We start from the raw sequence: 17,258 nt of genomic DNA, 5'->3' as shown, positions 1-17,258 counted from the left end.
GTACCTGCCGTATAGAGGCCATGCTCGATGAGGTGGGTGACTACAGCCCTATTCTGCCAAGTGGCTGACCCATCTGAGTTTTATAATATCAAGGAACCTACCTGAGGATGATTTTCATCAGCTTTTGTAGCCAAAATGCAGAAATCTCCACAGGTTGTAATAGAAATGAGACTCTTCACATATTTAACGTATTTCTCATTGTTTTTTGTATCCCAAAATATAACACAGTACTCTGGACGATCAGGTCTGGTATAAGCATAGACTATAGTATTTGAGCAATAACCCCACTAAGAAAAAAATCAAAGGAAGAATGGGAGGGAACAGGAGGAGGGAAGAAGGGAAGGAAAAACAGAAAACGGGAAAAAGGACATTTAATACTGGAAAAGAAAAACTATATTATTATATGTTTACTCTAGAAATACTGTAGATACGTGGTTTATCGGTTCTGACAAAATATATTCTTCAGAAATGGATGACAGACTGAACATTCAGCTTATAGTTTTTCTCATTAAAGTAACAAAAAAATCTAAGAGTAATAGAGATAGTTATAAACCAAATAATATACTGCAAAAATAAATTAGTTTAACTTTCCTTATTTTAATTTGTAAGATTCAAGCTTCAGTGGCAAAAATTTCAGATTTTCAATGGTCAGTAATAGCTGCAAGGGGACAATAGGAAGAGTGACCCCTGTTGCAAGTTTAAATTATGCTCCCCAAGCCAAATTCAAAAACAGATGCTCTGCCTTCCCCCCACCGCGCTGCCCGACATCCACATTTTTGATACTTTTTTTTTATCAGAGTAGCATATGCACAGAGTTTATAGTGAAATAATTCCACATGGGTTATTTAAAACAAAAACAAAATGCAGACCCGTCCTAATTTCCCCCCAGGGTAGCATTTACAACTCTGTTAGCTGTACGGGTTTTGGTATTTATCTCCGTATCGCATATGTACTGATTGATTACCAAACTGGCATGCTTAGCTTTCCCTTCCTGCTAACTCTCCCAATATATTTATGTGTAATTTTGAACAAATCAATATTCAGAGCCGACATTATTATGACTGTGTTTACTATTCAAAGCTAAGCCATGTTTACTTTTTATACCAAGATTACTTTAAAAAAATTTTTTATTTTAAAATTTTAGATTTCTACAAGTTACAAAAAAAGTATGCAGTTCCTTATACTCCTCTCCCTTGTCCCCTATTGTTAGCATCTTCCATCAGGATTATCAGCTTCTAGGAAGACAATCGCAGAAGTGAGGAGCTCTTCTCTTGCGTCACATCACAGGGCATGTGACATCCATGTGACGTCACCTTGGTCACCTGGACAAGGCAGGGCTTGCCAGTTTGCTCCACTGTAAAGTAGCTTTCTCTTATTTCCCTTTTCGTCTGTACTCTTTGGAAGTGAGTCACTAAATGCAACCCACACTCAAACTGGGGAAGAGGGGCAACTACACTCCACCTCCTGAAGGGGGTGGTGCCCAAGTAAATTCAAATACTTCGTTAGGGAAGATTTGTTTCATCTCCTCCATTTATCTATTAAAATTATTTACTTATACCAGTTTGTATCCCTGGGCATTTGTTTTATAATTGGGGTCATAATCCAATATTACTTCATTTACTCTGTTACTCAAATCAATCGACCTTTGGCCATTGGGAGCTCTTTCCAGTGGCCCCTTTGTCTCTTTGGCAGGCCCCATCCTTTGTTTTTTGAGCGCTTCCTACTTTCTGACACTGGAAGATGGTCCAGGCTCATCTTGCACTTTCCCCACATTAATCCTAGAATCAGCCATTTCTCCAAGGCCCTTTAAAAATTAGATATATAAGCTTTTTAATAGCAAATACTCTTAGTAGTCTACCGGCTCAATTGTGTACTTCAGAGCTTGTTTTGGATCAAACATTAAATTTAAGATAAAATAAAATGCTCATTAGTTATTGTGCTGCTTATTCTCATTTTGCCCTCTGGTCCATTCTCTGCCCTTCTCTACCCAGCTTTGTGCCCTAGAGGCTGACTTCTATGAAGAGCATTCCCTGGGCCACCTTGCCTTCTGGTTTGGCCAACAGAAGACAGCAGGAGGTGGAGAGAGGGCGGAAGTATTTGATCCTCCCAGCTGTCTCTGCCCAGCCAGGGGCGGTGGCTGTGCTCCCGCAGGGCGGCCCCTCCTGCACAGCCACAGCCCTGGTGGGTTCCAGGAGCAACAGCTCCTCACTCGCCCACTGTTGCTAGTCAGTAAGTGCTCGGTGTGCATCTCTCACCAGTCCCCCTAACCCTGCCCACACCCCTGTAATAAACCCTTCGTCAGTCTCTCTCAAGGACTCCTTTGAACATGCCATCTGTTTCTGGCTGAGACCCTGACTGTTGGAATAATGTTACTAATTACACAGAGTGTCCTAGAAAAGCTTCCTAGTTCTAAGGTCTTCCCACTGAAAGCCTCCTTTCAGCTGGCTTCCAAAAGAGGCTGTGAATAGATGCAAGAAACATAATTATACTTTGAGCTATAACAAAGTTATTTAGTAAAAAAAAAAGCTTTTTTTTTTTTTTTTTTTACAACTGCTCATAATACTCACCTTATAGTCAGGTCGAATATTTGCAAAGTATATAAAATAATCAACAGCTAGTGCAATTTTCAGTCCACCTCCTTCCCAAGAGAGTGCAGAGATCTGCTTTCCAGAAACCTTCAAAGTGCCTAGAGACTGGAAAAATAACTCTATTTAACCTGAAGTATCACAGTTAAATAAAATACAAAGTATCACCCATCCACTGACAGGGATCAAAACTGGTATGAAAATTATTCTGTGAAAGGTTACTACTCACTTCAAAATCACTTTCCTCAAATTTTTATAATGAAAACTATACATATGATAGGAGAAATTTACAAACTACAGCCAAAGAATTCAGTACCAAATGTTATCAAAGCTAAGAGGCAGAGATTTAAACGTGCACCTTTATTTTTATGTAGACTAAGAAAAGCCAAGCCCCACTGCTAGTTAAAATAGGACAGCTCTGACTGGAAGATGCATCCCAAGTTCAGAGTGTAAGGAACTGTGCTTCTGAGCACCAAGGAATTACTCTAAGGGTCGACTCACTCCTAAGTTGCCTCTCTTTCATCGCCCACAGCCAACCAGCCCCAAGTCCTGTTGCTCCCACTCCCATCCGTCCTCCACTCCCGCTGCCTCCTTTCTCGAAAGACCTATGGTAGGAGCCTCCCAACTGCAATTCTCACCTTTCACCTCGTTCCTCATTCTCACCCTGTACCCCCACATTCAATATCCACTCTGCTGTCATAACTATCTTTCTGGACCACAAATCTGATCATATCCTACCCTGCTTTTTTAAATGTTTAATAATTTCAAAACCATCAAGAGCTCCCCACCACCACACCCTTTAGCATAGTATACGATGCCTTTTCCCTTCTGAGAGAAAACTACACTCTGGCTCAATGCCCCACTATTTGGCCATAAGTACTGGGTTCTCGCTCATTAGGGAAGTTCTATGCCTCCGTACCTTTGGCTTACGTAGTAACCTCTCTACCCCAAATCCTCCTTTCCTTCCCTCCTGCACCCCCACCCCTGCTACTATTCCTCGTCCTCCTGCAGCACCTCGATTCATCCTTCTAGATACAACTTAAATATTGTTCCCTGCCTTCTCTTCTCCCTCTACGGTTCCGGAGAATATAGACATTCAGCTACCTGAGAGCACTAACTTTATCATATTCACATTTACTTCCCTATCCCTTAACAGATTTCTTGGTAAACAGGTACTCAATAAATATTTATTAAGTAAATAAATGTATAGTAAATTCAAGTTAATTTCTTCTAACACAGGACAGGTCATGGCTACATTAGTGAGTGAAAAAATGAACATACAGACATTTTAAAATGTGGCCAGAAAAAGAAAACATTTCAAATCTATGCTTGTTCGACAGAGCAGTATAATCCCAAAAATTTGAATAAATTATACTGGTATCCCTTGTTGTTAAGCAGATATGCTCTGAAGACAAATTTAATGTAGGAAACTTTTAAACTTTATCTGCTGGGGAAACCAAAGGGGAAAAAAGGTTTAACCTGGGAGGGTCCCCGCTATGTGCCCTGCTGCCTGCGTGAGACCACAGGGAATAGGCAGACCCTCACAACAGCCTTCCTGGCACAGGGTGGGGGGTGGGGGGAGAGGCTGCTGGGGGAGGGAGAATAAGGTCACCACCTCCCCCTGCAGAGCAGCCAGCAGGAGACCAGGCAGCATGGAGAGGAACCTGACCTTGGAAAGCGTTCACTCAGCACCGCGCTGGGCATCTTCTCATTATCTCCCTCAATTTTTACAACAGCACCATAAGGCACTACGTCTACTTCAGAAAATAAGTAAACCGACACTCAGGGGTTAAGTAACTCCTCTAAGTGGAACTGCGCTGGGGAAACAGAGTCTAAATTGTATCGAAGCCCATGCCGTTGCCCGCTCTGGGGGCCTGAGATCACAGGTCAAACCCCAGAAGACCCAAGCTCTTAGAATCAAAAGCAAATTCTCCCCTGCGGTTATCCTTAAGTTTAAATATTTTGATAACTTCCTTCCAAGTTATCTTCCCTATCTTAATAAAAAACATTTTCCAAAAATAAATCTCCCATATATTCATGCCTTCAAAAAATATTAAGTGATTAATATACCCAGAGGAACTCTGCTAGATACTTTCAATTACAACTATAGCAAAATTCACTCACACTTTTCATTTTCACACATAACACACTGTTCCACTAGATAAAGCAAATGGGACTAAGAATCCATGTTTTTCTACTTGGAGAAGGCCGAACTAACAAAGTAAGCACTTAAAACAATTTAATGATAAATAAACCGAGGGCGATGAACAAAAATAACCAATAAAGAATGGCAATTAAGAGAAAGGCTAGAAACATCCAAGTAAACATCAGGTTCTCAGTTATTTGGGAACCGTGAGAACTCGTGCTTCCGGTTTTCCTCGGCGTCCACATCTATCAGAAACATATTAACCCACAGTGTGCAGGCAGCGCCCAGCCTCTAGAGCAGTTTGCTGGGCAACTTCAAGATGCTGATTCAAAAGCATCAGCTGACATCATCTCTTATTCTTACACAAATTATTAAAATATATAAAAATGTTAATATTAAAGTATTAAAATAACTGGTGAAGGCTTTGTGTAGCAAAAATAGATAATTTTGAAGTCTGTGGTGAATTTATAAAAACCAACAGGATATCCCAAAGGGACTGAATATATTTCAAAGTTAGAAAATAAAATATGTAAAATTTTATTAAGCTTAATTACTTACTAGTAAGTTCTCATTTTCTAAATTCTTTAAAATTCACAATATGTTCATTCTCCTATTTTATATTTTCCATCACTTCAAGAAATTTCTCTTTAAAAATTAAATTTAGAAATAATACTATTGAAAAGGCTAACATATGCATTTATGAAAACGCTTATGTTTTCATGTTGAATCACCTAAGATTAATTATTAAGGTAGACTTTCTTAAATTATTGATTATTCCACAACAAATTAAAGCTATTAGAAGTTTGGGGGAAGGGCAAACAGATACACACATTTAATATCTATGTGCATTTAATAGATTACATTAAAAATAAAAAAATTAATCTGAAAGAACTGAATTATACCAAAAACAACCCAAAAACAAGCTGTGAAAACAGACGCATAGGCTGGGGTGGGGTGGAGGGATGGGGAGAAAAGGCATACAACTGTAATTGAATAACAATAAAAATTTAAAAAAAGAAAGAAAACATGCATATTCGGATGCCAGAGAAAATATTCTAAATAGCTATTCCACGATGATACTGTTAGTGAAGCATCTGGTTCTCTAAATGTACAGACTATAAAATAAACCCCACAAAATACAGCTGTGAAGACATATGACGAGGTTCATTCAAAGACACACACCTGAGAGTTTTACTGAAATCGTCCCTTATAAAAAATGGGAAAAGCGTGTGCCTTTTCCTCCATTCTCTCTTCCCCGCCTTACCTGCTGCGCATTTAAATGGAGAGAGAGGAGATGAAATCTCTGCTGCACTGACCTCACCAAAGGGAGTGTAAAACTGCACGATGTTGGCGTCGCTATCCTGGGCGGCGGCCTTCTGGGAGCCTGCCACAGCTAGCACGCTGCCCGTGTGGTTCCACTGGATACTCACGACGCACATGTTAGTGTCGATTAAAACCGGATCTAGTCAAAAAGAAAAAATGAGGCAACCGCGGTAAAACACTTAGCCTAGAGAACTTCGTAACCTCCACGACAATTTCTAAATGTATTTTTAATTCTCCACTTTAAAGGTGTTTTAAAAATCACATACTTTGGTCATTTTCGTGTCTCATTATTTGGCACCTCCCGTTGTCAAAACAAATGGCGAGGCAAGGGCAGTCGGGCTCCACGTAGCCTTCCGTGCCGTGGTACCACTGGATCCCAGCAATACTGATTGCTCCCGTGACGTTCACCAAACAGTTCAGTTTCATTTTCATCTAAGTAAAATCAGTTAGGTTACTACGCCATGCTTTCAAACAGATCAGTAGTAACAGAGTATTGTATAGAAAAAGCACAGAAAATAGGATTTAAAAATCTGGTTTGGAACACAAGCTCCGTCACTTACTGGTTTACCAATCCTGGACAAATCACTTCACCTGAGTTTCAGTGTTCCACATGTGCAAATGTGGATTAAAAAAGCCAGGGTTTTTATGAGACTCAAATGACAAGAGGTACATAAGAGTACTGTGAAAACAGCGAAGGTCACGTAAAAGCTGGCTACTATCACTCCCATTGTGAGTGCATTGATGTGAAGTCCCGACCCTGACTAAGCAGAGAACTGCCCACACGATCGGACCCATCAGAGCTGAATCTTGCAAAGCCACAGTCTTTCTGGAGATGATGCTACCTGAGCCCATTTATTTTACCTTCTTTACAGGCCCTGATTTTTGTCCCTTACTGTTCAAGTCTTCCATTCTTTCACAAACAACTTTCAGTAGCTTGCTACAAAAATACCCGTGGAATCTCATGTGAACTCTGGCTTCAGGGAGGACAAGACACAAGGATTAAACTGCACATCGTCCTGCTCATCTTCCCTCAGCTCCAGCACACAGAAATCTGGTTCTATCCAGCCACCAGAAAACTGGAACTGAAGCATTAATCTACCTTGAGGCAACCCGGAAGGTTTTTTAATAAGAAATGTGTACATGTATACAAATGATATATAAAATAATCACATAAAAATATGTAAATAAAACTAATGAATATATGTATATATACTTACTATAAAATTCCCTTGACTGTCATAAATGTGTATTTCTCCATTTGCCATTCCAAAAAGTAAGACTTTACTATCTGCGGACCATGCTACATGCCATAACTGTACACCCTTCAGGTCTTTTCCCCAAATGCGATTCCCTAGAACAGAACATGCAACATAATTATTTCATTAAAAGTTCAAGGTTATGCCCGGGCTGGTGTAGCTCAGTGGATTGAGCACGGGCTGTGAACCAAAGAGTCTCTGGTTCAATTCCCAGTCAGGGCACATGCCTGGCTTGTAGGCTGGGTCCCCAGTGGGGGCCATGTGAGAGGCAACCACACATTGATGTTTCTATCCCTCCCCTTCTCATTCTCTTCCCCTCTCTCTAAAAATAAATAAAATTTTAAAAAAGAAAATATTTTTAATAAATTAATAAATAAATAAAAGTTCAAGGTTATGATACTCCACAAATTGCTATAGAAATCTTTGTTTTGCTAAAGAGCATTCATACGTTTGTTCAGTTTATTCAGTCAATAAATACTGGAGCAACTGCTATGTGCTAAATAGCCTAATCAGCATTTAAAATAGCAGCTGTTTCCCACCCTCTCCCTTCTCTCCTAAACTCTGGCCCAGGACCAGACTCCCAATTAGTAGATGAATTCATCTGCTACTTTGGAAAGAAAATAAAAGCTTTCAAAAAAAGGAATCCTTCATTCCCACTTTCAAACATCCAGAACATAACTGACTTCACATTTACCCCTTTCTGCTTTGCCCCCAGTACAAAGAAAAAGGTATGTGCCCAAACACACCCATCTAAGGCTAACCCCTCCACCTGTTCTGGGATCTAACCCCTTCCTAGCTTTGCAAAGATCTCCCTCTACTGACAATTCACATCTTCTCTTTCTCTTTAAACATTCTCTCCAGGCCCAATCAAGTACGCATTTAAACAGTCAGATCTGTTCTTCTTCAACACTACCATCTCCAATAAAAACAAACAAAACAAAAAACACTTCTTCAAACCTAGATTCCCCTCTAGCTACCGTCTTATTTCTACCACTCCTTTCCCAGCCAAAATTCTTGAAGGAGTTATCTACACCTGTAGTGCCCACTTCCTCACCTCGGACTCAGCCCTCAACCCAGCGCAATCTGGCTTCTGCCCCACAACTTCACTGCGGCTGCCTTCACTAAGGTCACTAAGGGCCTGTTGCTAAATCCAAGGATACTTTTCTTTCCACCACTCACTCCTTCCTTCCTCCTTGCTTCCTTCCTTCCTTCCTCCGTCCCTTCCTCCTTCCCTTCCTTCCTTCCTTCTTGGTTTCTATGAGTCCATGTACTCCTTTGTCTCCAAGTCTTCTACTTTTTCGTATCCTTTATGAAATTGTCTTCTTCTGCCATCCATTAAATGATGCTGGTTCTTAGTCCACAGATGGCCCTTAGGTTTTTCATCTACTTCAGTGGTTTAATTATCCTCCACATGCTGGTGTTTCCCAAAATTACACCAGATATTCAGCCCAGATATTTCTGAAACGCAGACACACACGTCTGTGGTGGAGACATATTTACGTGGGTGTCCTACGGCATGACAAAGTCAACGTGTTCAAAACCAGTCTTTCTCCCACATCCCTTATTTCAATGAAAGGCACCACCATCCATCCAGTTGCCAAAGCTAACACCTGGATATCACCCTAGACACTTCCACCGCCTAATCCCCAATCTCGTCCATGATAAGGTCTCATCTATTCTACCTCCTAAGTATCTCTGCAGTGTGTCCGTTCACTTCCTCCTCCTCGTCATTACCCTGGACAGGCTGCCAACCACCACCATCTCTCACCTCGATTACTTTAATAATTTCCTAAATGGAATTTGAAAGACATAGTTTTTCATGCTCAGCTCACCTGCTCTTTTTCTTTCCTTTCTCCATTCTTCATATTTCAGTCACAGAGATGTTTCCAGAGAACAAATCTGATCCCATTGTTCCCATTCTTAAACCCTCCCATTGGGTTCCCAATACTCCTAGAGGTAAATCCAAACTCATTTTATAACTTACAATCTTCAAAATAAGGCCTCTGCTAATCTCTCTAATTTCATCACATACAACTCTTCTCCCCAGTATTATACTACACTGACTCTCAAAACATCTTCCACACCCCAAACACGGCTAAGTTCGAACCCTCTGGACCTCCTCAAACGCTATGTCTTTGGCCTAGGATATTCTAGATATCAACCTTCCTTGGGGCCGATGCCTCCTCATAGACACCACCTCCGCCAGGACGCCTTCCCTGATCCCTCCAAACCTGGGTTAAAAACATGCTTCTTCTGCACGCTGCTGTATTTTCCCTGTCGTAGCACTTACCACAAGCACTGTCAAGCTTGGTTACTTACCATCTCTCCTGATCTAAATCTGCACTCATTCTTTTGTTGTATCTAGGGCCATAACTACGGCTGTGGTTTGCTAGGCTCTCAGAAACACTTGTGGAATATACACAGTTCTACATACAAAAGAAATTTAAAAACCAGGAAAGTGAAAATGACTTAAAAATAAGTTATTTCTCTATAGACAGAGTTTCTTATTAAAAGAAAGGTAGAGACTTTCAGAAGCCCAGTGTTATCTATGAACTAGAATTTGAAAGACATAGTTTTTCATGCTCAGCTCTCCTAAAACATGACTGAATAGTCATTTCACAATATATAAAATATCAAATCATTATGTTGTACACCTGAAACTAATGTCATGGCAATTATATCAACTTTAAAAAATAACCAGAAATTATCATATATCTATGTCCTTTCTGAAACTAAAATCTATATAGTTGTAATACAGTGTAACAAGTATAAAGATAAGTTATATAATTAGGCGGACATATTGAAAATAATCCTGAACAACTCATTCACATTTTTTGAGTGCCACTGTAAGAAACTTCTTAAAATAGACTTTTTTACTTGAACATACTTAAAAATGATTCTTGAATGTCATCAAATTATATACCGTTTCCTCGTTTTATGCTTATTTTTCTGTCAGCAGACTAACACGTGATTAGTTTAAAGCTCTACAGATAACAATGTCAGTTAAGTCTCGATCTCAGCTCTGGGTGCAGCGGGGCATTACCGTCCACGGAACCGACTATCACAGCCCCGTCCTCGTACACAATGCAGATCTTCTGCCCGTCGGCCGTCCAGCTCATGCTTCGAACCACTGATTTATTTCTATTGTTGATCATTTCCTCATACCAAGACCCTATTTTCACAAAAAGAAAAAAATTACAAGTGAAACTTCCACAGCTATTAAGCGGTACTGAGATTTAAAAACTCCCCATGAAACACCAAGTGAAACAAACAACTGCAAAGTTTTCTACCATCTCAGACATTAGACTATAAAACTTTCAAATCCAACACAAACAAAATGAAAAATTAACTTAGGCCTTGACTAATAACTACTTCAAAGATCATTACAGAAAACACAATAAATTCCCATCCCATCTTTTTTCCTCTCTTTCTCTGTTCCTTCCTTTCAGTCAATTAAAAAATAAAACTTCATTTGCCTTTCAAGAGCCAAAACAATGATTTTCTCAAGGCCTAACTTTTCCCACTTGAACACACTTCAGGCAGTAGCCAAGCAAAAACAGAATAGCCACAATAACTTCACAAGTGTGCACAAACTCTCCAATGATTACTCACAAGCATATGAAACATAAGCATATTAGGTAAAAACTCTAAACCTACCTGAAAAACATTTTAAAGTTTATATCACATATCACATCACCAATGCTGAATGACAAAAATATTCTTGTGCACAGGTTTGGACTAAGATGTGAATTGTCTCAAGATATACTCAAATGTGAGGCAAATCACAAGTCTATTTTGTTTTGTTTGTGTTTTTTAAAAGGCTTTACCACACTCGGTACGGGGAACCCTGGCCTGCAGCCAGACAAACGATCACATAATTTGGGACAAGTCAGAGCAGGGCATCATCAGAGTCAGGACCGAGGCCCAGAGAACACACCTTGGAAAAAGACAAAGTTTATCCTATACTCCTGTATGTTCACACTCTACCCCCTACACACACATGCACGCACGCACACACACATTTTCAAAAATGATAAATCCAGGTACCATGGCATACTTTTAACGAAGAATTTTCAAATGGTATACCCTGAACATTTTCAAAACAACACACATGAGCTGGGGTACCCTTTTCATTTAAAGATGACGGCTGCGGCATCAACAGAACATGTATTATGAGGGGTTTTGTTTTTTGAGGGTTTTTTGGCAAAAGTGATGCACCTAAATTAATCCTTCTCTTACTCTCTCATGGGCAAAAGGCACAAACTGTGAGCCAGTCATCAGAGCTGAGATAAAATCTGGTCTGTGAAAGAAAAGTAAGCTAACTGACTTAACAAAGGAAATAAATTACTGCCTTTGACTTCTTAATAAACATGTTGTTATCTACTGAACTAACTCTAATCACTGACCACATGGAAACTCATTCTTATTGGAAACCTGGCGAAACGAGAGCTACCCCAAGTAGAAATTATTCTGTAAGAGTCTAAGTGAATTTTGGAGATAACCAACAATTATCTAGTTCGCTTTCCTAATGGAAGGTCACAGTTCAGCAGGGAGCACTAAGTCCAGAAAGGTCACCCTTGTGCAGTCAGGATGAACCGCTGCTGCTGGTGAGAAGGGGTTATTTCAATGATGCTATTTCCCCACCCCAGCACTGTGATCCAGACTCCAACCTGCAGAGTAAACTCCCCCAACACACCTTTGTAAAACATCCAGACAATGATCAGCCCATTCTGATCACTGGTAGTCAACTTTTGATACTGTTCATTCCATGTGACAACTTGAACAGAACCTAAAAAAATATTTAAAAATTTAGAAACTACAAAAAAGCTGTAATTAATTTTATACATATTTTTATAACAAACACCAAGAGCATGTTAAAATTAATATGGTTCTTGTCCAACTTACCAGTCTTTAATATTAGTCAAAAATATTCATAGGATACATTCAATATTATCAGTCATTTTTTAGAATGATGCTAATATTATTAATTTTTGTTCCTATTTCACACCACTGAAGCACCTATGGTGGTCAGCTGCGACAACTGCTACACATCGGATGACAAAACCCAATGCGAGGCTTACTGAACCCAGGCTCCCAGGGCTCTATGCCCAAGGGCATCACAGTAAGTGCTCAGCTGTTTCCTCAGGGGGTTGGGGGCTGTTAGTGGTTCCATACTCTAATCTCTTTCTCCACCCTCTCCCTCCCTTGTTTTCCATTCTATTAGTAACACACTCCTGGGCATATCTTAAACCTCTGGGTTATATGACAAATATATTGTATTTTATTTAGTCTTTGTAATCTCTAAATACTTTAGTGTGTACTTCTTAAAAATAAGAACATTCTCTTTCATAACCACATTATAACTTAAGAAATTTAACACTGATACACTATTATTCTATAACCCACAATCCACATTCAAATTTTATCAATCATCTAAATAGTGTCCTTTATAGGCACTTGTTTTTCCCATTCCAAGATCCAACTAGGATTACATAGTACATTAGTTGTTACATCTCTTCAGTCTACTTGAATCTGTAACCATGGGACAAATGGTCAAAAAGATTATATCCTATCCATAGACAGATACGGTATTTTCTAATATATAAAATAACAGCTACTTTTTCAGATTTATTGAGGATGTTGTTTAATCATGTAATGTAAAGTTTTTGAATGACTCTAGACTGTATTATGGCTCAATAAAAATGATTACTTTAGCCCCAGCTGGTGGTGTGGCTCAGTAGATTGAGCGCTGGCCAAAGGGTGGCCAGTTCGATCCCCAGTCAGGGCACATGCCCGGGTTGCAGGCCAGGTCCCAGTAGGGGGTGTGTGAGAGGCAACCACACACTGATAGTTCTTCCCCTCTCTTTCTCCCTCGCTTCTCCTCTCTCTAAAAATAAATAAATAAAATCTTTAAAAAAAAGAAACGGTCACTTTAAATATTACCATTATTGAAAATGATAATTCTGCAGTAAGTAGATGATTTCTAAAGACAAAATATGATGTAAAAATTATATAACTTACCACTATGACCTTGGGACAACTGTAATAGCGTAATCAATAAAATGTGATTTTAAAAATATATATATATACGAAAAATCAATCTACAGATAAAACATGGGTGGCATACAGGTGGTTAAAGAACAGACTTTAACAATTTTGACGTTACACCTGCAGAAGCTGGGAAGGCTAAAGGGGCAGGGAGGGAGAGTGAAGGGAAGGACGGGAGCCCCAGTGCTGGCCTCCTCTTACAGAGGAAGCACCCAAGAACTGCTGTCTCATGTTAAGGGCCTAAGGACTGAGTGTTTTAAGCACATATTTAAAATTGCTAAGGTAACTAATATAAAAAGTATATATAATTGCCAAAAATAGGGTGATATAGATAGGGGAGTAAACTAAATCTTCATCTTTTACACTAGGGAATCCATGTGGGTCTAAAATTAACAAATCAAGCCATAAAGATTTAACAATATTAGAGACCGCCAAAGAGCACAGAAAACAAGACCACAGTGGTTGCCTTTGAAGGACGGAACTACGCAGATGGATTCACAGGGAATTCCTTCTGACCAGGTGACTGAAAAGGAAAGGAATCAGATCGGTTTACAGACAGTTCTGGATACATCAGCACCAACCTGAGGTGAATGGCTACACAGTGTCAACATAGTGTCTCTAAAAGAGTGGTTCAGGGAAATCCTCCCCATGGGCAGAAGTTCAAGCACATCTTTGGTGGTCCTCTTTGGCTGAACTGAGAGATAGCCTAGGGTAAGGATCTGCATTAAACTGTGGGCTGTGGCTGATGGTTTTATTGGATGGTCTGGGACTTGGGAAAGAACAAGGTTGGAAGATGATGACAAGGAGATCTGGGAAGAGACATGTGGATGGAACTCTTGGAGTGAACACAGAATACCAATATATCGCATGCTTTTTGAAGCCGCCTCACCAAAGGGCAGTCAGTCTGGAGGAGGTTTTCAATAATCAAGTGGACAAGAGGGCATATTTTTGTGGATGTCCAGCTGCTTTTTACCCCAGCCATCCCAGGGGTTGCTCAATAAAACTCCGCACAAAACAACCATGGTAGCAGAGATGGAGTCTGTGTGCGGGTTTAAAAATATGAACTTCAGACCTGGCTGGTGTGGCTCAGTGGACTGAGCACCAGCCTGTGAACCAAAACGTCACAGGTTCGATTCCCACTCAGGGCATTTCTCTCCCTCTCTTTCTTCCTCCCTTCCTATCTCTCCAAAATAAATAAATTAAATCTCAAAAAAAAAAAAACAGAGGTCATCCACAAAATCCATGTGGCCTCCACCTTGGCCGAGTGCCTAAGCCAATCACAGCAGAGAGAGCAATGCCGAGTCCAGTACAGCACTATGGCCCGGGAGGGTCAGCCAGAGACCTGATGGCAGGTGGATTATACTGAAGGGGCAACAATTTGCTTTTGTTGCAATAATACGTAGTACGGATCTAGATGTGCCTACAAAGCTTCTGCCAGCCCCACTGTCCGTGACCTCGCAGAGGGTCTTATCCACCATCGCGATCTCCACTCAACAATGCTTCTGATCACAGAGCTCATTTCGCAGAAGGCCATGGCCCCTGCCCATGTTAAGGAATGGTCTTCCCACACATCCCATCACCCAGAAGCAGCTGGCCCAACAGAACGGGGAACGGGCCTGCTGAAAACTCAGTCACGATGCCAGCAGGACAACAACATCCTCCCAAAAGGCGGGCTTCACAGGATGCAGTGTGCTGTGCATCGGTGACCAACATATGGTGGTGTTTTTCCCAATCCCAGAACACACAGGCCAGGGAAAAGGGGAGAAAATAAATACATAAAACAAAAAATAAAGTTTGAATGACCCTAGACTGTACTATAGCTCAACATAAATGACTACTTTAAATATTACCATTATTGAAAATGATGATAATTCTGCAGTAAGTACACGGTTTCTAAAGGCCTAAAGACAAAATATGATGTGAAAACTATATGACTTACCACTATGACCTTCAAGATTCTGATTCATAGAAAGGTTATTAGGAGCTGCAAGACCCCTCAACTTTGCATCATCTATAAAAACAAAAACAAGAAATACTATGGAAAAAATAAAAGTGACAGATTGTAAGATTTTCACATTTCCTGCCTTTTTGAAAGGAGATCCAATTCCTGGATGATATTAGAAGAATTTTTTTTAAGTATCTATTTTTCTCATGATGGAAACATGGACAATAATACATACACCTTTGCAATGGTATTATTCTGGCAAAACATAGCAAAATAAAGAACACTGTTTACTCAGTATATTAAAAAATTAGTAATTATTGTTACTACTTATTCCTTCCCAAAAGGTCACAAATAGAAATATTTATGACGTATAGATTGGAAAATTTAAAGCATAAGAGGGATCGAAAAGCAAAGGCTTGTATACTGGCAATAACATGAGCAAATCTCATTTTCCATCAAGTTCAAACATTTGGGCTTGCATTCATTCACCTACCCGTCTGCGTCTCCAATTTCAAAACTTTCAGTAATCCATCTTCACCACCACATGCTATGAATCCTTGGTCCTTGTTCCAAGATATACATTTCAGCTTCACATTATTGGGAATGGCAATCTGAAAAGCAACCACGGCCACTCTCACAACTTTTTACGAAGGAGTTGGAAAATAAGTCTACAGGAGATGAAAGGCTGAAGAAAATCCGCCCGAGATGAAAAAACGGTCAGCCTTGCAGTGGGAGATGTTTTGAAAACCGGAGTAGTCCCTGAACTGCGCTGGGCCCTACCATTTGGAAAAGAATGAAGTGACGACGGAGAAACCCAACGGGGAGTTGCCTGAAAGATTTTTAAAAGAGGTGAGTGGGAGATATGAACCCATACCGTCAGTCCACATTCCCTTTCTATACACAACATTTACACTACCCTTTTGTAATTATTTTTCCTTTCCCTGGCGGCCCGTGATGGTCCAAAGAATTTAAGTCACCTGGATCAGCAACAGGTGGAGGAAGCACTCACCGATCTGTCCAGCGGGCCCCGCTGAAGAAACCCAGCCAGGGGCAGGGATGGGAGAGAGTCTACAGGAGAGGGCTGCTGGCTCCACCAAGGACCGTCTGGGGCTCAGGGACCGGCTGGAGGAGGGCCGATGCTCGACCAGGCAGGAAAGTCAGGGAAGGGATGGAGAAGCCGCGACCAGGACCCCTGGCTCCGCGGACAGGCTGCGCTAACGGAGGGGCGAGGGCGCCCCGCGGGAAAACTCACCCTCTTGCTCAGGTAAAAGAACATCCTGGAGGTCCCGAGAGGACGACCCCAGCCGCCAAAGCCCGCAACTGCAAACTCTTTCTCAAGTCGCCAGTCGCCAGTACCAGCAGTTCAAGGAGGCTCCCGTCGCCCTGGCAACCGGTCGCATCCGGGGCGCCGGGGGACACTTCCGGTGTCGGCCTCGCTTGCCCCAAAGAGCGTCGGGCGCCTGCGCGGACTTCGGGGGCTTCAGTGGCTCTGCGAGGACCGAAGCTCTAGTTGGGCCTGGCCTCTGCTTCAGGGCTTTTCTGCTTCAGCTCAGGGCTGGGTCGCCGACCGTCAGCGCCTTGCACCGAAGCCTCAGATGCACTCAGTCCCAGCGGGCTCAGAGCGCACGCCACACCTCCCTGTGAAACAAGCGGGAGATGTCGGTATCCATTTGGGGGAAAGGCGCCCCTGCAATTTTGGAGGCCCCAAAGCCTCAGCGTTGTTGAAAGGCAAAAGTCATTAACTGTATTTGGTAGGTTGGCGCCTTCGGGGGAAAATGAAACTGCAAACATACCTTTTCATAGCTTGAAAACCTTCTTCCCTTGGGCCTTTGGGGATTAGAGAACTCCTGGAGCGATTTGAGGGTTGGAGTTTGTGCTCATTCTGTTTGTTTTAGGATTTTTTTTTTAACAGTTTATTTAAGCTGTAACTGAGCCCAAGGGCCCTTAGGAAAATC

General features: G+C 41.1%; 1 protein-coding gene across 3 annotated transcripts in view; it reads right to left on the bottom strand.

The window, feature by feature from the left end:
* WDR35 (WD repeat domain 35) overlaps nucleotides 1-16,691 on the bottom strand; it is a 51,961-nt gene extending 35,270 nt beyond the window's left edge. For all 3 annotated transcript variants that reach the window (XM_024552485.3, XM_024552486.3, XM_045189616.2), the window contains exons 1-10: nucleotides 16,556-16,691; nucleotides 15,797-15,914; nucleotides 15,298-15,369; nucleotides 12,007-12,099; nucleotides 10,354-10,482; nucleotides 7,272-7,405; nucleotides 6,321-6,486; nucleotides 6,048-6,193; nucleotides 2,568-2,693; nucleotides 102-287 (exon numbers count right to left, since the gene is read on the bottom strand). In XM_024552485.3, coding sequence (XP_024408253.2) covers nucleotides 102-287; nucleotides 2,568-2,693; nucleotides 6,048-6,193; nucleotides 6,321-6,486; nucleotides 7,272-7,405; nucleotides 10,354-10,482; nucleotides 12,007-12,099; nucleotides 15,298-15,369; nucleotides 15,797-15,914; nucleotides 16,556-16,579 — 1,194 coding nt within the window. In that variant the 5' untranslated portion in view covers nucleotides 16,580-16,691. The remainder of the gene's footprint in view (nucleotides 1-101; nucleotides 288-2,567; nucleotides 2,694-6,047; nucleotides 6,194-6,320; nucleotides 6,487-7,271; nucleotides 7,406-10,353; nucleotides 10,483-12,006; nucleotides 12,100-15,297; nucleotides 15,370-15,796; nucleotides 15,915-16,555) is intronic.
* Between the last annotated feature and the right edge of the window lie 567 nt (nucleotides 16,692-17,258).

Source organism: Desmodus rotundus, chromosome 5, assembly GCF_022682495.2.
Source record: "Desmodus rotundus isolate HL8 chromosome 5, HLdesRot8A.1, whole genome shotgun sequence".
NCBI lineage: Eukaryota > Metazoa > Chordata > Mammalia > Chiroptera > Phyllostomidae > Desmodus > Desmodus rotundus.
This window is presented reverse-complemented; position numbering and strand designations above follow the sequence as displayed.